The 21,321-nt window shown below is 43.7% G+C and overlaps 1 protein-coding gene across 14 annotated transcripts in view; it reads right to left on the reverse strand.

The window, feature by feature from the left end:
* Positions 1 to 405: 405 nt before the first annotated feature.
* The window catches only part of LOC101795454 (vasculin), a 56,061-nt gene continuing 35,145 nt past the window's right edge, over positions 406 to 21,321 (reverse strand). For all 14 annotated transcript variants that reach the window (XM_038169540.2, XM_038169537.2, XM_038169534.2 and 11 more), the window contains 3 exons: positions 16,576 to 16,757; positions 3,176 to 3,278; positions 406 to 1,339 (listed from right to left, as the gene is read on the reverse strand). In XM_038169540.2, coding sequence (XP_038025468.1) covers positions 1,181 to 1,339; positions 3,176 to 3,278; positions 16,576 to 16,757 — 444 coding nt within the window. In that variant the 3' untranslated portion in view covers positions 406 to 1,180. The remainder of the gene's footprint in view (positions 1,340 to 3,175; positions 3,279 to 16,575; positions 16,758 to 21,321) is intronic.

Consider the following 21,321-nt stretch of genomic DNA (forward strand, 5'->3'; position numbering starts at 1 on the left):
GTTTTTCCTAAAAAAGTTAAACATGGACAAAAGCTCATCTTGATATTTTTGCTTTAGAGTTTAAAATTGTGAATTACTTACTATAAAAAGTAGTGCAATTCAAAAATACCTTGACGAGGAATGTCTATATAAGCTGTACTATAAGTGTATGTGACATCACTGAGAGCAGTTGTGCTCATGGATTAACGCTACATAGTTTACACAACCTTGTGGAAAATATATAATCAAAACAGATGCTTATTGCATAGATATACTTCTGCTGCTACAAAGCAAGAGCTGGTGATAAAAACATCTTTATGTCATTCTGAAATGCAATGACTCCTGCCAGAGTACATTTAATATAAATGCAAACAAAACTTACTAGATTTAAAAACAATACCCTTAATGCTATGCACTGAGACAATACTCTGTAAAACAGTTTATTTTCCATATAGTGGACAAATCCAGTCAGTTTTATTATTTTTCTGCTGGTGAATAGTAAATTCAAAGTACTTATTTTCCCACAAGAATGTGTTCACTGTGGCATATTGGGTCTTGCAATAACCCATAAAGCTTTCAATTTAAAGGTTACTTCTAGAAATTTGGAACCGTAACATCAGGTCTTTTTGCCATTAATAACAATGACTACACTACAATAGCTAAAGAACAATTATGTGTGGAAGAAGTAGAACAGATAAATTAAGGAAAAGAGTTTTAGTGTACTTCGCTCATTTTAGACAGCACTCTACATTGCCCTTTTTGCATACAAAGTGGATTTGAGGATTTCCATTGTAAGAAAGAAATGACAAGCAAAACTGTGTTAAGCTGCTTTTTTTTTTCAAGTCTATACTTGGACACTAAGACAGAAGCTTTGCAAGATATTGCAATTCTTTTTGTTTTTATTATTAAATGAGAAAGTCTGATTTGTTACATTGTCACATTGCTAGTCAGAAATGCTGCAGTGAGGAAGAAAGTCAATGCTGGGTCAACCTAAGTCCTCATTCTAAAACATTTGTTTACAAAGAAATTATAGCAATGTTCAACACACCCAACACAACGTTCCTTGCTTTCTTCAGAGAGAAGTCCCATCAATCTTCCTCTAATGAGGCATGTTACTGCATAAATTAAGATTTGTTTTAAACAATACATCCCCATATTTTCATGAGAACAAAACGAGCATCTACAGATGTTACAGAAATCTTCACACATCATCATCATCTGATGTATCACTGCTGCTTGTCTCAGAATCATCATTCTCCAGAGCAGGTTGGAAAGTGCTGTTTTTCCAGGGGCTAAATTTAAAATCGCAGATAAGGCCATTTTTCAAAATGCCGTTTTTCCGAAGGCCATTTTTTTGTAACTGAAAAAAATAAACAAACAAACAAACAGATTTATTTTGAGAGAGAAAAACACAACAACCTGTTGCATTTCAACATTCTCTGTCTTCATTTATGGGCTACATTAGATCCACAGCACTACGTGTTTTATATACACACAAATGAAAATTCACCTGAGAGCCTTCACTTCTGAACCAGCCACCTGCATCCAAGAGTTTCCAATCATACTAAGCTAAGTGAACAAGAGTTTACTCTCTTCCCATCTACTTCCTCAGACATTTAACCCCAGTGACTCTCAGAGTGGTCTCTCCCATGATGCAGTCCATTTTTCTGCAGTTGTGGTGGTTTTACTCAGCTGGGAAGCTGAACTCCACCACAACAGCTCTCTTACTCCCCTTCCACAAAGGGAAAGGGGAAGAAGATACAATGCAAAGGGCTCAAGGGTTGAGATAAGGACAGGGAGATCACTCAACAATTATCATCACAGGCAAAAAAGACTCAGCATAGGGAGATTAATATAATTTATTGCCTATCACTAGCAGGCCAGAACAGAGAGAATCTAAAAGCAAACTAAAAACACCTTCCCCCCATCTACCTTCTTCAACATCCTCCCCCCAAGCAGTGCTGGGGAATGGAGGTTGTGGTCAGTCCATAACACTGTTTCTGCTATTCATTCATGGTCACTCTTTTCCCCTGCTCCAGCATGGGGTCCCTCCCACAGGATAAAGTCCTTCCCAAACTGATCCTTCGTGGGCTTCCACAGGCAGCAGCTCTTCAATAACTGCTCTAATATGGGTCTGTATCACAGGTCCATCCTTCAGAAGCAAACTGCTCCAACACGGGTCTCTCACGGGCAGCAGCTCCTGCCAGGTCACCTGCTCCTGAATGGGCTCCTCTCCACAGGCAACAGGTCCAGCACGGAATCTGCTCCAGCAGGGGTTCTCCACAGGCTGCAGCTTCCTTCAGACCAGCTTCACCTGCTGCTCAACCATGGGCTCCTCCACAGACTGCAGTGTAGAAATCTGCTCTGCTGTTGTACACCATGGGGGACAACCTGCTCCACCATGGTCCTCTCCACAGATGTCAGGGGAACTTCTGCTCCAGCTCTTGGAGCAGCTCCTCCCCCTACTTCTTCATTGACCTTGGTGTTTGCAGGGCTGTTTCTCACTCTTTGCTCTCCCAGCTGCTGTTGCACAGCAGTTATTTTCCTCTTCTTAAATATGCTCTTACAGAGGCATAAACAACATCATTTATTGTCTTGGCTCTGGCCAGCATCAAGTCCCTTTTGGAGCTGGCTGGAACTGGCTCTTATCTAACATGGCACAGCTTCTGGATTCTTCTAACGGAGGCCACCCCTGCAGCCCCCCTGCTACCAAAACCTTGCCACATAAACCCAAGCCAGCAGTCTACTACTTCAAAAAATAAAAATAAAAAATCAGTTGTAGATTGCGTGCTCAGACTCTGTTACTAGTGAATTATATGTTCCTCGATTTCCAGTGAAGAAAGCCAAGGAAGATGCATAAAGACCTTGAAAGAAAATTCCCTTTCCTCAGGCTGAGTTGAGGAGCTAGAAGGCCTGTGCAATTCTGTAACCAGCAATGCTGAAACTAATTAGAATCCATCCTCTCTTCTTTCTTTGATATTTTGAGAATAGACCTCATCTAAAATAAGTACTGCTTCCCATATCTTTTTTAACCAGCTGTTTTTCTGAAAGGACAAGGAAGGCAAGGAGAGGAAAGAAAAAGGGTACTGAAATGGCATCACCCTTAACTATCAAAATTATTGGGGATCCTCCTTAAAAGGTAGGTATTTAGGGTAGCCACTTGCAAGTTCATAATGGAACATCAACTTAACGTTACCTGTTCACTAATGGCTTGGAATTCCCTCATCTCATCCTCTGTTAGTGGAGCACATGTTTCATCATTTTCACTCTCTTCCTGCCAGCCCATCTCCTTTAACAACCTTTAAAATAAAAAGGACAATATTAAGGAATTTCTACATGTACTCAGACATTTCAAGCTCTGCCTACGTGAATAGGTAAAGATGTGTAATATATGGATTAGTCCATAATTTGATTTTTAAACAAACTCTTATATAAAAGTAGGTTAAAAGTGTAAGATACATAAAGCACAGAAGTTGAGAAGTTCTCAGGTCCTTCACAGCTGACCCTGTTTTTGCTATTACATTTAATTAGGCTACAAAACCTAAGTAGTAATATTTTATCTATAGAACACATTCTTAATTTCAAGCAAATATCTACACCATCACTTGCACACACCAAGTATTAAATTTTCTGCCATCAGGTTTCATATACAAAACAGACCCTGCCCCCTTCTGCCAATCCAGTAAATGTACCAACAAAAGCTAAGTTTCCTGTTGTATCGCTTCAAGATATTTATTAATCAACTGATAACATTCCCAGATATAGCCACTCTCAGCATAAGCTGCCCGATGTTTCAAATAAACTCTTATGGAAACCAGGCTAATAAGAACCTCAGTTTTTCCTATTGTTTCAATTGAATGGCTGCTCTCCAGAACTGTAGCAATAAAAAAAGTAAAAGAGAAAATATTTTGGACCATATGCAAGTTCAGCTGTTGATGAAGTGTTTCTCTTGAAAGCTTATCTAGTATTGCCATGACGTGGACTTTACAGACCATTAAACTCCAACTTCCATTGTCAAGATATTTATCTAAGAAGTTATCCAAGGTAAATGACTTCATGGATTCATCAAGGGAAAGTCCTGCCTTAGTAATTTGACCTCCTTCCACGATAAGGTCACCTGCTTGGTGGGTGAAAGGAAAACATTGGACGTAATCATTCTGGAATTTTTAAGGCCTTTCATACTTAGCCTCATGGCATCCTTCTAAACAAACTGTCCAATTATGAGATAAACAAGTTCATGCTACACTGGGTGATGAACCGTCTGAATGGTAGAGCTCAAAGGCTTGTAGTGAATGGGGTTACATCTAGCTGGTTGTACTGGGTCTGGCCGGGATGTTAACTTTCCCTGCAGCAGCCCATACAATGCTGTGCTCTGTACTTGTAGCTAGAACAGCAGTGGTATCACACCAGTGTTGTGTCGGCTGCTGAGCAGTGCTGGCACAGCATCGGGACTCTCTCTAACCCTCCTAGGGGGTGGGCAAAAAGGTGAGCAAGAATCATCACCAGGGCAGCTGACCTAAACCAACCAAAGGGATATTCCATACCATATGATGTCACACTCAGCAATAAAAGGTGGAAACAGGAAGAAGAGGGGAGGGGTGGGCTCTTGTTGTGAAAACATCTGTCCTCCTGAACACCGGCTATGTGCGTTGAGGCCCTGCTTCAAGGACGTGGTCAATCATCGCTCATTTGTGGGAAGTAGAGAGTAATTTCTTTCCTCTGCACTTCCATATAGCCTTTAGTTGTTTTTTTTTTTTTTTTTTCTTTTTTCCCTTTCCCCCTCCCTTTTCACCTTTCCCTTGTTTTTCCCTTTAGTTAAATTGTTTAGTTAATAATAATCTTTCCTTCCTTAATAATTATTATTATTTTTTCCCTTTAATTAAATTATCCTTATCTCAACCTGTGAGTTGTTCTTTCCTTTACTTCTTCCCCTCCTCATCTAAGGAGGGGGAGTGAGAGAGCAGTTGTGGTGTTCAGCTGCCTAGCGCGGTAAAATCACCACACTGGTAGCCAGTCACTAGAGGCATTCCCCAGAGCACAATTGGGCCAGTCTTATTCAATGTTTTTATCAATGATGTGGATGCAGGAGTGGAATGCATCCTCAGCAAGTTTGCTGATGATACTAAACTGGGAAGTGCTGCTGACACCCTGGAGAGATGAGAGGCCTTGCAGGGGGATCTAGATAGATTGGAGCCTTGGGCGATCGGCAACAGCATGAAGTTCAACAAAGCTAAATGCCAAGTTCTATATCAAGGATGAAGTAATGCCAGACACTGATAGTCTGTAAGATGAGTAGCTTGAGAGCAGCTCAGCAGAAAGGAATCCAGGGTGGTGGTTGACAATAGGTTCAACGTGAGTCAGCAGCATGCCCTGACAGCCAGGAGGGCAAACCACATTTTGGGATGCATTAAACACAGCATAGCCAGCCAGTCAAAAGAGGTGATTCTCCCACTATATTTAGTGTTGGTGTGGTCTCACCTTGAATAGTGAGCATAGTTCTGAGCTCCACAACATAAAAAGGATGTTAAGGTACTTGAAAGCATCCAGCAGAGGGCTACAAAGCTGGTAAAAGGGCTGGAAAACTGTGGCAGTGTACTCCTGGCCCCCCCTTAACCTGACCCTTCACCTGTAACCTTGCTTGGGCGACAACCATCAGTGACAACCATATTGAATGCATCTGGTCATGACAGTTAAACTAGGCTCAAGGTAGATTCAGGGGAGATAGATCTAATGGCTAACAGACCATGCACCAATCAAATATGGCTGGCATTTTTATGTGCACTACAGGGACTTTATCCCCTTCTACAGTATGTAACAGGTTTGACTGGGGAGGTCTGGCTCAATTGGCAGATCCCCTAGTGTTGACTAACCAGGTGGCCTTTGCCAAATGTGCATCCCAATTTTGAATGTCCCAGCACCCATTGCCTTCAGTCTAGTCTTTAATAGTCCATCACAGTCTTGTGGATGCTGATGAATGATAGGGGGATGTGATTTACCCACTCATGGACATGCTCTTTGGCCTAGGTGTCTATGAGGTTGTTTTGGAAATAAGTCCCTGTGGCTGTGTACTCCTCTTGCTCCCCCCAAACCTGACCCACCTGTAACCCTGCTCAGGTGATAACCATCAGTGGCAATTGTGATGAATGCTCCTGGTCATGACAGCCTAACCTGGCTCAAGGTAGATTCAGGGGAGGTAAATCCAAGAACTAATGGATCATGCAACAAATATGGCTGGTATGCAAATATGACTAGTAGTCAATCTTCTTAGCCCATAAATAGGGGACAGACAAGAGCCTGCTAAGCTCTCCTGTACTGCAGCAACCTGTATGCCAAGATCTTCCCCTTTAGCAGGGATGCCTCTCAAGGTTACTCCTCGAGGTCAAGAGATTCCTTACCTGGGACAGATACTCGGTAAGTGACTAATAGCTAGCTTGTTGAAACTTTGCAAGTAATTTGCTAAGCACGCTGAAACTTTGTAATCTTAACTGATATAAAGGAACGATTGTGCATATAAACTGATAAGTCTAGGATTGAGATATGATCCACTCATATCTAGGCTCCTCAGAGTTTGTATGGCAAAAGGGACTCCATTCTGAACCTCGTAACTCAATGTGAGGATCTCCCTGATACTTTGTCTAACCCTGTCCTCTATGCAGTAAATAATCAAGTGACCTTGCCATCATGAATCTTGTTAATGCCACATTTACCATTAGAGCTTTATTAAATTGCTGTCTCAACCACAGTTTATCTCTGCTAAATCACTATTTTCATCAATAAATATATTGCTGCTTCTCTCTTACAAGTGAAGTGAATAATTCCTTTTGTGACAAAGGCATGTCCTATGACAAGAGGCTGAGGACACTTGAGTTGTCTAGTTTGAAGAACAGAAGGCTAAGAGGTGACCCCATTGCTTTCTACAACTTCTTAAGAAGGGGAAGTGGAGAGGGAGGTGCTGGTCTCTTCTCCCTAGTAAACAATGACAGGACATATGGGAAGCGCACAAAATTGTGCCAGGGGAGGTTCAGACTGGACTCGAGGAAAATTTACTTGACTGTGAGGGTGATCAAAAACTGGAACAGGCTTCCTAGCAAGACAGTTGATGCCCCAAGCCTGCCAGCATTCGAGACATTTGGATAATGCCCTCATTAATATGCTTTAACTCCTGGTAAGCCCTGAAGTGATCAAGCAATCGGAGTAGATGATCTTGGAAGGTCCCTTCCAACTGAACTATTCTATTCTAAACACTTGAGTACAACCTTGAGTACCACTCGCCAAGGTGATCAGCTGCAGTACAGGCAAGTTCTGCAGCGGAACAAGGAATGATGGCATGCAGGGGAGTTCCTGCAAGGCCTCTGATGAGGCTTAGACAGGGCCAGGAGCAGTGGCAGCCAGCCCCACATGTACAAAAGCATCACCAATGGAGAACCATCAACCAGGAGGAGGGTTAAGAAGGGAGGCAAACAGGGTGTAGTGCATCAGCTAAGGAGTGGTGGGGCAATTTGTGCAGAAGGGCACTGTCACTGCCACTTCCAACAGCGATTGGAACCTGCTGTCTTGGGTTTAGATAGCAAGGGCTTGGTAGCAGGGGGGCTGCAGCAGTGGCCTCTGTGAGAAGAGTCCAGAAGCTGCCCCATATTAGAGAAGAGACAGTTCCAGACAGCTCCAAAAAGGACCAGCCGCTGGCCAGAGTCGAGTCAATAAATGATGTTGGCTGTGCCTCTGTAAGAACATATTTAAGAAAGGGAAGAAGAAAAAAATCCTGCTGTGCAACAGCAGCTGGGAGAGCAAGGAGTGAGAAACAGCCCTGCAAACACCAAGGTCAGTGAAGGAGAGGGAGGAGGTGCTCCAGAGCAGAAGTCCCCCTGCAGCCCATGGTGTATGATGACGGAGCAGATCTCCATGCTGCAGCCTGTGGAAGGAGCCCATTGTGGAGCAGGTGGACCTGACCTGAAGGAGGCCCATGGAGAGCCCCTCAGGAGCAGGCTCCAGGCCAGACCTGTAGCCCTTGGAGAGGAGCCCGTGCAGGAGCGGGTGATCTGGTGGGAGCTTCCACCTGTGGAGGACCCATGTTGGAGCAGTTTGCTCCTGAAGGGTGGATCCTGTGATACAAACCCATATTGGAGCAGTTCTTGAAGAGCTGCTGCCTGCGGGAAGCCCATATAGGATCAGTTTGGGAAGGACTACATCCCATGGGAGGGACCCCATGTTGGGGCAGGGGAAGAGTGACCATGAAGGAGTGACAGAGGTGAAGCATTATGGACTGACCACAACCTCCATTCCCCATGTTGCTGCTTGGGGGAAGGACACAGAAGAGGGTTTTAGTTTGCTTTTAGTTTCTCTCTGTTCTGGCCTGCTAGTGATAGGCGATAAATTATATCAGTCTCCCTATGCTGAGTCTGTTTTGCCTGTGATGATAATTGTTGAGTGATCTCCCTGTCCTTATCTCAACCCTTGCACCCTTTTCATCATATTTTCTCCCCTTTTTCCTTTGAGGAGTGGAGCGAGAGAACAGTTGTGGTGGAGTTCAGCTGCATAGCAGAGTAAAACTACCACACCTGTGTGCAAGGAACTCTAGTCATAGCATACACTCTTTGCGCCCCCTCTGGCCTCTCCAGCCACAGAAATTGATGCAGCTACCCCAACAGAGCTTCCCTGGCAACATGCAGCCAGACAGTCTCAGACTGCAGAGCACGCCCAAGTTTTCTGTCAGTGATGGCAGCAGTGAGTATACATGTGGGGATGTATGCCCAGGTAGAACTGCTCAGCCTAGTGACAGAGCTTTGGGAGGAAGTGGACAGGCTGAAGAGCAGCAGGGAGTCAGAGAAGAAGATCAACTGGTGGAATCATACTTTACCATCCCTGAGACAGGCATGTGGGCCAGCCACAACACAAGAAACAAAGGATCCCCCCTAGCCTCTCACCACCAGGCAAATGGAGGGGAACTAAGAGATGTCAGGGGAGGAAGGGAATAGAAGCAGGTTTCTGCCCAGGGTGGCAGGCAACCCCCCTCCCTGCCTACTTCACCTCCTTGGGTGTTCTTATACAATTATGAGGCTCTAGAACATGACTGACAGACAAAAAATGATGTAGATGAAGGTCTAACGAGGTTCGAGATGATGCCTAGGGCAAGTCAGCCCCTATCCCCTATATCACAACAGGCTCCATCAAGGAAAAAAAAAAAAAAAAAGAGGTATTGTTATAGGTGACTCCTCCTCCTTTCTGTGGGGAACAGAGGGCCCAATATATCGACCCAACCCAACCCATAGGGAAATCTACTGCCTCCCTGAGGCCCAGGTAAGAGACATTGCTAGAAAAGTCGCTTACCTGGTATGGCCATCTGATTGTTACCTTTTATTGGTTTTATATGCTGGCAGGAATGAAGTAGCAAACAGAAGTCCAAGGGCAATCAAAAGGGACTTCAGGGCCTTGGGGCAACTGCTTAAGTGTAATATTTTCCTCTGTCCTTCCAGTAGCAGGGAACAATATTGAAAGGAATAGGCAGACCCAGCTGACCAATATGTGGCTCCGAGGCTGGTAGCATCAGCAAAATTTAGGGTTGCTCAATCAAGGGATGGTCTACGCAACACCAGGCCTGCTACCACCTGATAGGATGCATGTTTCTCAGAGGGCGAAAAATGATTGAAGATTGGAGGAAAATTAAGATTGCGTGTGCCGACTAGGCCCCATCGGCCACACTAGTGTTCCCGGTCCGGGTGACGGACGGGGGACAGAGGGTCCACGCACCAATAAACCCTAAGGATGTACAAGCGATTGTTAAAGCCATTGCGGATAAAGGGCTTAATTCTGCAGTGGTCTCCACCCTCATAGATGGCGTTTTCGGGGGAGACGACATGCTCCCGTTTGATATAAAACAAACTTGTAGACTGATCTTTGACGGGGGGGGGATGATCATTTTTAAACAAGAATGGGAGGACAACTGTATGAGACAACTGGCCCAAGTAACGGGGGCGGATCACCCACTATATGGCTCTAGCCTGCAGCGGCTAATGGGTACGGACCCAACAATGATCACCCCCCAGGCGCAAGCCCAGGGCCTGTGGGCCCATGAAGTTATGGCAACTACTCATGCGGCCAGAGAAGCTCCAAACAGCCAATGCCCCAAATTCCAGTGGAAAATGCTGCCTCAAGGAATGATCAACTCGCCTACTATCTGCCAGATCACGGTGGATCGGGCGCTGGCGCCAGTTTGGCGCAGTGACCCGACCGCGACTATCATCCAAAACATGTACGATATCCGTGCACACAGCTGCCCCTCTCTGGTAAGCCATTGGGCATTATGGGGAAACATACATCTTTAGAAACAAGGACTGTCCTGGTAATCTTACAGCTCATTCTCCTTATTAACAATCGGACAGTTTATGATCTGGGACCAAATTGATTTCAAGGTGTGGGACTCTGCAACTAAAAATGACAAGATTGCAGTGGGATTGCTCAGCACCTGGCTAGCAATCTCTGAGGCCTTAAAGAGCCATGTGGAGCCACAATCACAAACGTGTGGTTTGCCAGACAGTGAGGGAGCTACGGGCTCCTTTACTGATCGGACTGCTATGCCATCGGCCCCTCTGCTGTTACAGCCACTGAAGGCTTTTGCTGTTACACCTTTTGCTGTTACGCTGGATTTGCCTCTGATGCTTCTGTAAGTTTGATCAAGCTCAAGTATAGTTTACTGACATACTATATCAGGATGGAGTTTTATATTCTCGTATATAGTGAAACTTAAACGGGAACTGTGGGCTGATGATGATTTGAAATGTTTTCTGCATCCAAAAATTGGTATATTTTATAAGAATATAGGCAGATGTAACAGGTTTTTCTCCAAGAAGCTGACTTTGCATAGCAATGTCCATTTTGGGGGGTGAAAAAGATGAACAGTTAACAGATTAAAATGAGTCTCTTAAGTCCTTAATACCTTCAAGACAACAATTTTAACTGAAGGATGTCCAAGACAGCTGTTCAGTGTTCAAGCAGCACTTCTGTGAGAAACACTCCGTAGCCAATAACTTAGGCTCAGGCGAGGATCTCAGTGAAGTAGTTATTTATTCGCGATTGCAATGGCGGGCGCCACACAAGCAGGAGAGCGTGCCTACTAGTTCCAAAACACAGCTTATATACCTTTTGATGACAGGACCCTCCCCTGTTTCCCCACTGAGTGAGTAATCCAGGTTCACAATCTAGCTGATGCTTCATAGACAATGCATGGCCTTCAGTTGCCCGCCTGTTAAATTTCAAATTTCTTTTGACTTTTTTACTGCTTGAAGTGGTAATGTTTCTTCACTTATCTGACTTGACTTGACACCGTGATTTTCACCTCATTGTCCTAAGGAGTCTGGTTGTCTGCATTTTACAAGGTCACCTGCTTAAGCTTTCTTATCACTGTAAGCATATCTCAGTACCACATTCCTTTCCTCTAAACAATGTAACTCTGAAAAAACAACATTTCTATTCCCACAATATACCACAGTGTTTGGTACATGTGAGAAACACTCCGTAGCCAATAACTTAGGCTCAAAAGTCTTCCCTCAAAAGTCTTTCTAACGGCTGTTCATTCCATCCCTCCAATTTCTGAAGTTTCCTTTGTATGTCTGGCCACGCTTTCATTACAAAATTAATATTCAAAAGACCCTGCGCTACAGGGTCATCAGGATTCATTCCTGAATACCTTCGCATCCTATCCCTGAGCCTTTCCAAGAAATCACTTGGGGTTTCATCTTTATTCTGCTGAACCTCAAAGGCTTTAATAAAATTCTGAGACTTAGGTACTGCTTCTCTAATTCCTCTAATTACCATTTCTCAAAGTCTCTCATATTAACCCTATCCTGCACATTATTGTTGTCCCAATTGGGGTCCACATTTGGAAACTTTTGTTCTGCTGGAATCACTCCATCTCCTGGAGGATGATCCTTTTCCCATTCCCGCATTGCTGCCCTTCTGATCATTCCTCGTTCTTCCCCTGAGAATAGCAGATTCAGAATTGCCATCATTTCTCCCCAGCAATATAGATTGGGTCCCAAAAACTGATCTAACTGTTCTGCTAATCCAATGGGATCCTCAATCAGAGATTTCATTTCCTTTTTAAAATTTTGCACTTCTCCGCTAGAAAGGGGGGCATTTGCATATCCTATCTGCCTAGGTCCCAGCGGCACTTCACGGAGAGGATATGTAGCAGCTTCATTAGTGTTAGTAGTATTAGCACCAGGGAGCGGAAAATTCTCAAGGTCTTTTCTGCATTGTTCCAATTCTTTTACAAGTCTGGGGTATCCCCTGTTCCCAGAGTTAATGTTATTTACAGTTCCTGTTTCTTCTCTCAGAGAAGGTGTTACAGTGACTGCTGCTGTTGCTGCAGCCTGGGGGTTATAAGGAGGAGGCAAGTTATCCAAAAGGTCCCATTTATCACTCGTCTCTTCCCCTTTCTTTTCTTCTTTATTCTGATTTTTGCTTAAAACCAAATTAGATCCTTGTATCCAACAAGCCGCATACTCAGATTCTTCTTCCGAAAATGGAAATTAGTTATTAACATACAAGTTTAAGGCCTGACATACCCAATCTTTGTCAGACCCGTATTTTGGCCAAAATACTGCAGTTCCTTTACTTGGTTCTTTTGTCCAGACTAATTTTCCTAAGGAGTCTGGTTGTCTGCATTTTACAAGGTCGTCTGCCACATTCCTTCCTTCTAAACAATGTAACTCTGCAAAAACAACATTTATATTCCCACACATCCTCCAAACTCAAGGTTGGTGCATCCCTATGAGTAAGAAGGCAAGCAAAAAGGGCAGGAGACCTGCATGGATGAGCAGGAAGCTCCTGGCAAAACTCAAACAGAAGGAGGAAATTTATAGCATGTGGAAAAATGGACGGGCCACTTGGGAGGAATATAGGGACACTGTCAGAGTATGCAGGGATGTGACAAGGCCCATTTTGAATTAGATCTGGCAAGGGATATCAAGGGCATCAAGAAGGGCTTCTTCAAATACATCAGTAGAAAAAGGAAGACCGGAGAAAATGTTGGCTCACTGCTGAATGGGGTGGGTGCTCTGGTGACAAAGGATAGGGAGAAGGCAGAGTTGCTGAATGCCGTTTTTTGCTTCAGTCTTCATTGCTGATATCAGCCCTCAGCAATCTCAGACCCCTGGAGACAAGAGAGGAAGTCCAGAGAAAGGAGGACTTTCCCTTGGCCAAGGAGGATCAGGTCAGAGATCATTTAAGCAAACTTGACATCCACAAATCCATGGGCCCTAATGGAACACTATCCTAGCTGAAAACAGGACATGCCAACATAATTTTGGTTTCTTGATCATGGGAAGGTCTACATGACACTGGATCTAATGACTCCTGATGGGAAGCACCTTTCTCAGATGGTGAAAAATGATTTTTGCCCAGGAGTTAGCAGGGCTGATTGATAGGGCTTTAAACTAGATTTGAGGGGGGAAAGGGACAAAAACGGGCCCGTCAGCAATAAGCTATAGGATGGCATGCCAAAATTGGAAGGACTGCATGCTAGTGAGATCCTTCTGTCTGCTCTAAAGCATTGGGTACAGTGAAGCACACCTGAAATGTTTCTACAGAAACACATGCAGCATGAGGAACAAGCAAGAGGAGCTAGAAGCCTTGGCCCAGTCCTAGAGCTATGACATTACTGGCATAAGCAAAACCTGGTGGGAAGAGACCTGTGACTGTTGTGTTACGATGGACGGTTACAGGCTCTTCAGAAGGGATAGGCAGGGCAGGTGAGGCAGGGGGGTGGCACTGTATGTAATGGAGGGACTGAACTGTACAGAGCTTGCAGTAAGCAATGACACGGTTGAGAACCTCTAGGTAAGGATTAAGGGACAAGCAAATAAAGGGGATGTTGTTACAGGAGTCTACTATAGACCAACCGGCCAGGATGACAACACTGATGAACTATTCTTTAAGGAACTGAGAGATACCTCTAGATCAGCTGCCCTTGTCCTTATGGGGGACTTCAACCTGCCAGATATCAACTGGGAATATCACATAGCTGAGACAAAGAGGTCCGGGAGATTCCTGAAGCACCTTGATGATAACTTTTTGGTACAGGTACAAAGAGAGCCAACTAGGAAAGGTGCCCTCCTAGACCTGTTGCTTGTAAACAGGGAGGGTCTGGTGAGTGAGGTGGCGATAGGTGGCCACCTTGGCCATAGTAAAGACTAGAAGAAGACTATATAAGGTGGAAAAGAATGCATTTCCTTTGCATAACTGCTTTGGTGGAACAACAGTGTACCTCCTCAAAAATAGTGTAAAGAGGCAAATATTCACACTGAGGCAATCTGCATTTTTTCCTGGATAGCAGCAACCAGAAGGAATGCTGGTGGAGTTTCCTCCATGGGAGCTATCACTCACTTCAACCTACACCACCTTCTGCATCAAATCCTGAGAAAATCTGCATTGCTCTTCAGGCACAATTCAGGATGCAATGGCCTCATATAGTTTCTATTTTTCTAGCACATGCTAGTGTCAGAGCCCGGACAGGCTTCTTTGTAATTTTTCAAGTCTCACCTGACAGCAAATGCTGATATCGCAGCATGTACAGACTATAACTAGGAGCGAGTTTTGGGATGCAGGGAGGAAGAGAAATGGAGACATTCCTCTGGTGATTAAACTTGAGATATCTCAAAAGATGAAATAATCAAAGTATTTTAGCTAGTACCAAAAGTGGTACAGCAGTATCTGAGCATGAAGAAAGTGGTTTTAAGCATTAAGACACCGAAAACAGGGGTTTAATCTGAGGGTGAAGACTGGCATTTAACAAAGATAGTACATTCTCTTGCTGCAAAGTTTTTTCCAACAGGATTAGCACCTTCTTCAGGCAAACCTTAAGGTCTATTGACCTTAAATCTTCAGAGGTTAAAAAGCAAAAGCAAAACACACCGCTATCTCACAAAAATTAAAGATGTTTCTAAAAGTATATGCCAGAACTGGCACAGGGTACTGACACAGATGAAGAACAGTGAATATATTAAAACAGAATTAGTTAGATGAATTCAAGTTGATGTTGTGTACCTGATACTCCATTTAGCCAGATGTCAGCAAGAAACACTCTTCAACATAACTCTCCCTACAAAAAATCCTAGGTCCCAATACAACAGATGTGCACTGGACAACCCTGCATGCAACCAATGACAGCATTAACCGTTATTAAAACCATACTAAAAGCCCCAAATTGTAGAGGGATGGGACTGCACTACTTAGTCTGCTTAAAAAAAGTTAACAGGACAGCAACAGAAACGAAAGTTATATCCCTCTGTATTGCTTAGACTTAACTGGACAATGTGATTGCCAGAGCAGTGAAATCAGCAGAAATAATGCACAAATCGTCCAAAGCTTCTCTTTTATGAGAAAAAAAAAAAAAAAAGACTTGCTACTATGTAATGCCAAAAGCATTTCAGTGATAGTTATATTTTTAGCAACAGTAATTTGAGTCAAAGTTTTACTGCAGGCAAGCTAGGATTTTAATAGTATTATGTATAATTGAACAGTTATATAGCTGTTAATTTAAGTAAAATTTAGGGCAATAGCTAAATAACTTAAGCAACGTTGTCTCTTTAAAGCAGCGTTAGGCTTCTAGGACAGTTAAGAATGTAAACTACACTAAAAATTTCAGATTAGCAAACTCAACACCTACAGGATGAATATATAATCACTGCATGCTGGAAACTCCCCCAGCAGAAGGAAAGTCCAAGATTTATTTTGTACAATGTGCCAATAGTTATTAGGCATGCACAAGCATCCTGTGAGTTAAGCTGGACACTTCGAGTCCACTTTTCCACAAAAAGGCCTACCATAACGTCTTCATGCATGCAGAAGTCCACACACACAAACAGGGAAAAACCACAAACAGAACAGGGTACGTTTCACCTTCTATACTCTTAATGGAGAAGAAGTCATGAAAGTCTCTGCGGGTACTACAGAAGGAAAATTTCTCTAGTCCAATGTATACATAGAATATCACTGAAAAAAAGACTATTTCCTTAGTTAACAGTAAGAAATTAACAGCACTCATGACAAGCTCGCTTGCAGACTGAGTTATGATTTCCTAGCAGCACCATTCTCATCTGTATCACCTGCTACTGCAGTTATACCTAGGAGATACTAGAATTATATTTCAATCCTTTTTTGAAGTTGCTTTCTCCCTTTCTGTTGCATTGTCTTGTGATATCACTGACCATGTCAAATAGCTATAAAAACGATCCATTTCTTTAACAAGGAAAAGTTCACTGAGTTTTACATAAGATGCAACATTTGAAGTATTATTAATACAGATAGCAATTACACACGTTGTTCCTCCTAGATATACAGCCCAAAATCAGAGGGATGAAAGTCTCTATGTAGTTTGCTTTATTTCATTAAGGAAATATCAAATTTTTAGTAAAGCAAGTTAAAGATGCCAGTACACAAGCCTAATAGAAGCAAAGTATATTCGATGTTAAATTAGTATGTCTAAAACTTAAACTCTTATTAAGTATCGTCTTCTCAGCTTCCAGATTCTGACTTCTAAGCTTGTAAGAACTGAAGACACTCGCTTACCATGAAGAAACATTTTATATAATAAATACATACCTATGCTCTGCCTCAAGTGAGCTTGAAAGAACATCTGCCTGAGGAAAAGTTGAAGATCTAATGACTAGTTGAGATGTAACTGAAGCATTGCCATTCTCTTGCGGAATTTCATTTTCAAAGTTTTGATTTATATATCTCTCATGACGAGGACTGTTGCTGTTATGCAAGTTAAAGGAGTCATCCTGTTAAAGCAATTATACATTACAGAGTTTAAAAGTAAATTCCACTCAAGTAAACCTCTACAAATGCTGCAAAATTCCCAGGCTGTTGTAACAGCAATTGTAACTTACTAGCCATGATATAAGAACTAGGAAGAAAGCTTATTTAGAAAGCAGACTGTCCAGGCTCACTCAAATATTAAAAGTTCTTTAATCCCACAAATCTAAAATGTTTATTCTACTCATTCGTCAACTTGTAATTTTTATTCAGTAATTAGCCAAACTACCTCAGAAGTCTTAGCAACTGAAAAAACAAAGAAGAGTATGATTATCTAGCTAGCACTCTTTTGACAACAAAAGCCCGAGGCTTGGCATATAACAGCATTACCCATAGCAGGAGGCAATCACTCAGCCAGTTCTGCACTTGTAAGAAATATTTTTGAGTCCAGGATTGAGACCATCATTATCATTCCCCTTCCATTCAGTGCTATCTGCTTCCAGAAATTTTAGAATGCTTAGCAAGAAATTCTTAAGAGGTATCCCAGTAAACATATGTTCAGCTGTTAAATTATTAACCTGGAAAATACATCTTAGATTCTCAAAGAAAATTCATCAAAATATTAAAGAATTTTAGTGTATTAGGGCAAAAAACCTTCCTCCAAGCATGATTCAGAAGCTGATCACAATTTGCATCATTATTTCAGAGGTGAAGCCTGTCACTGCAGGCCTTAAAAATTACCAACATCATCACATTATAAAAGACTGATGTGAAGTTATCTACTTAACCACTCAGTTACACAGTGCATCTTCTACTGATAATCATTTAAATTAATGTTGGAAGCTGGACAACTATTACAGTTACATGATTTGTTATACCTGAACATCTTTTGATACCAGTTAGTGAAACAGCAATGGCAGGGAACTAAATACATGCAATTAAAAGCTTAGAGTATTTGTTATGTGTTACATACATCTGTCCAACGATATTATGACCTTTTTTTTCGCTCCAAAATACACTGCATCTGAAAATCAGCTGTGTACAGCGAGACAACCAAATGCATTTGACATAAATACCATGAAGATATTAAGAGTTCAAGACAATTTCAGGAACAGAAACTCCAATCATGTTCACATAATATTTTCAGAATTCTGAAGCTCAAAACACTGTTAACCAAGAACTTTTTAATCTTCAATCAAAATCTTTGTGCATTTCTTAAACAACACTGCACCCAACACCCACCTCAGGGTGTATTCAGCAATACAATACCAAATAAAAAAATGCAGACGTTTCCTAACTCACTCACTGTGCAAGTTTTACTCTGCTATGCAGCTGAACTCCACCACAACTGTTCTCTCGCTCCACTCCTCAAAGGAAAAAGGGGAGAAAATATGATGAAAAGGGTGCAAGGGTTGAGATAAGGACAGGGAGATCATTCAGCAATTATCATCACAGGCAAAACAGACTCAGCATAGGGAGACTGATATAATTTATCGCCTATCACTAGCAGGCCAGAACAGAGAGAAACTAAAAGCAAACTAAAACCCTCTTCTGTGTCCTTCCCCCAAGCAGCAACATGGGGAATGGAGGTTGTGGTCAGTCCATAACGCTTCACCTCTGTCACTCCTTCATGGTCACTCTTCCCCTGCCCCAACATGGGGTCCCTCCCATGGGATGTAGTCCTTCCCAAACTGATCCTATATGGGCTTCCCGCAGGCAGCAGCTCTTCAAGAACTGCTCCAATATGGGTTTGTATCACAGGATCCACCCTTCAGGAGCAAACTGCTCCAACATGGTGTAGTGGGTTTACGTGGCAAGGTGTGGTGGTTTTACCGTGCTGGGCAGCTAAACCCCACAACCGCACAAGGTTTTGGTAGCAGGGGGCCATAGGGGTGGTTTCTGTGAGAAGGATCTAGAAGCTGCCCCATGTTTGGTAAGGGCCTCATTGTTTTCCAGATCTGAGCCAATAAGCAATGTTGTTTTGAGCCTCTGTGAGAGCATATTTAAGACAGGGAAAAAAAAGCTACGACACACAGCGGCTGGGAGAGTGAAAGGAGTGAGGAACGGCCTTGCAGGCGCCAAGGTCAGTGTAGAAGGAGGGGGAGAGGTGCTCCAGGCGCCGGAGCAGAAGTCCCCTGCGGCCTGTGGTGAGGACCATGGTGAAGCAGGATGTCCCCCTGCAGCCCATGGAGTACCATGGTGGAGCAGGGTTCCACGCTGCAGCCCATGGAGGAGACCACGGTGGAGCAGGTGGCCCTGCACCGATGGAGGCTGCCGCCTGTGGAAGACCCCTGCTGGAGCAGATTCCGGGCTGGACCTGTAGCCCGTGGAGAGGAGACCACGCAGGAGCAGGTGACCTGGCAGGAACTGCTGCCCGTGGGGGAGCCAGGTTGGAGCAGTTTGCTCCTGAGGGATGGACCCCATGGTATGGACCCATATCTGGAGCAGTTCTGGAAGAGCTGCTGCCTGTGGGAAGCCCACGCCGGATCAGTTCATCAAGGACTGTATCCCGTGGGTGGGACCCCACAGCACAGGGGACGAGAGTGACCGAGAAGGAGCAGCAGAGAAGTGCTGTAGACTGACCATAACCCCCGTTCCCCTGCGCCGCTCGGGGGGAGGAGGTGGAAGAGGGTGGATGGGGGAAGGGGGAAGGTGCTTTTGGTTTCTTTCCTTTGTTTCTCACTTCTCTAGCTTGTTAGTAATGAGCAATAAATCTTACTATCTTCTTATGCTGAGTCTGTTTTGCCCGTTACAATAATTACTGAGTGATTGTCTCATCCTTATCTCAACCTTTGAGCTCTTTTCACATATTTTCTCCCCATTCCTCTTTGAGGAGGGGGAGTGAGAGAGCGGCTGTGGTGGAGCTCGGCTGCCCACTCGAGCGGAACCACGACACATGGGTCCTCCACAGGTGGAAGCTCCCACCAGATCACCCGCTCCTGCACGGGCTCCTCTCCAAGGGCTACAGGTCTGGCCTGGAGCCTGCTCCTGAGGGGCTCTCCATGGGCCTCCTTCAGGTCAGGTCCACCTGCTCCACAATGGGCTCCTTCCACAGGCTGCAGCATGGAGATCTGCTCCGTCATCATACACCATGGGCTGCAGGGGGACTTCTGCTTCACCATGGGCCTCTCCACAGGCCATAGGGGAACCTCTGCTCCAGTGCCTGGAGCACCTCCTCCCTCTCTTTCTTCACTGACCTTGGTGTTTGCAGGGCTGTTTCTCACTCCTTGCTCTCCCAGCTGCTGTTGCACAGCAGGATTTCCCCCCCCCCCCCCTTTCTTAAATACGTTCTTACAGAGGTACAACCAACATCATTTATTGACTCGACTCTGGCCAGCGGCTGGTCCTTTTTGGAGCTGTCTGGAACTGTCTCTTCTCTAATATGGGGCAGCTTCTGGACTCTTCTCACAGAGGCCACTGCTGCAGATCCACGATATCAAGTCCTTGCCACGTAAACCCAACACACACATACAGTTAAGTTGTACAGTCCCATTACAGCAAATTTTATTTTTCCTGAAATAGAAACAGGGTCAGAAAAGTTAGTCTTACAAGCATTGCACAGTGGCACTGTTGTTTTTTGTTGATGTCTTTTTCATCTCTGAGTAACCCTTCAAGATCACTTTTTAAAAATATATATATATATATTTCAAACCACTCATAGATGTGTAATCACCTCATCCTGAATAAAACATTATTTACCTTCACACATACTACATAAGATAACTATGCTTATAGCTCTTTGGCGACAGGTAGCAGTGACAAATTATTCTCAGCGCATCAGCCAGGCACTGCATGAACTGATCCACAATGAAAGAAATCTGACATAATATTATATGCAGTATCATCATAGAAGGATTCTAGAATCATACAGTACAGAGCTTCAAGTTCTCAATTTCAAAGTAGAAGCAGTTTCTTTATATATGCATAAATCAAAATTGGGGGTTGGTCTGTTCTCCCACGTCCTGGTGACAGGACGAGGGGGAATGGGCTTAAGTTGCGCCAGGGGAGTTTTAGGTTGGATCTTAGGAAGAACTTCTTTACCGAAAGGGTTGTTAGGCATTGGAACGGGCTGCCCAGGGAAGTGGTGGAGTCACCATCCCTGGAAGTCTTTAAAAGACGTTTAGATGTAGAGCTTAGGGATATGGTTTAGTGGGGACTGTTAGTGTTAGGTCAGAGGTTGGACTCGATGATCTTGAGGTCTCTTCCAACCTAGAAATTCTGGGATTCTGTGAAAATATTGCTCCTATGACAAAACTAAGAACAGAGAACTTCTGGGTATCTAAGCCCTCCAATTAGAAAGGAAACAATCTGAGAGAAAGAACAAAGTTTTTCCATTAATCGCTTTGAAGGATGTCCTGGTTTCAGCTAGGACACAGTTATTTTTCCTCTAATATCTTATAAGAGGATATTTCAAGGACCCCAAAGAGTTGCGGTGGGATTTTGCAATAGTTGCCTTAAAGACAGAGGACATAAAAAATTTGTCTACCTTGCTCGGTCTTTCGAGGACCCTTCTGTTGTGGGGATGCTGAGGGTCAAAGAACAGCAAGTGCCAATCGCTACCACAACTGTGCACCGGCAGCAATATCGCAC

This window comes from Anas platyrhynchos, chromosome W (assembly GCF_047663525.1).
Source record: "Anas platyrhynchos isolate ZD024472 breed Pekin duck chromosome W, IASCAAS_PekinDuck_T2T, whole genome shotgun sequence".
NCBI lineage: Eukaryota > Metazoa > Chordata > Aves > Anseriformes > Anatidae > Anas > Anas platyrhynchos.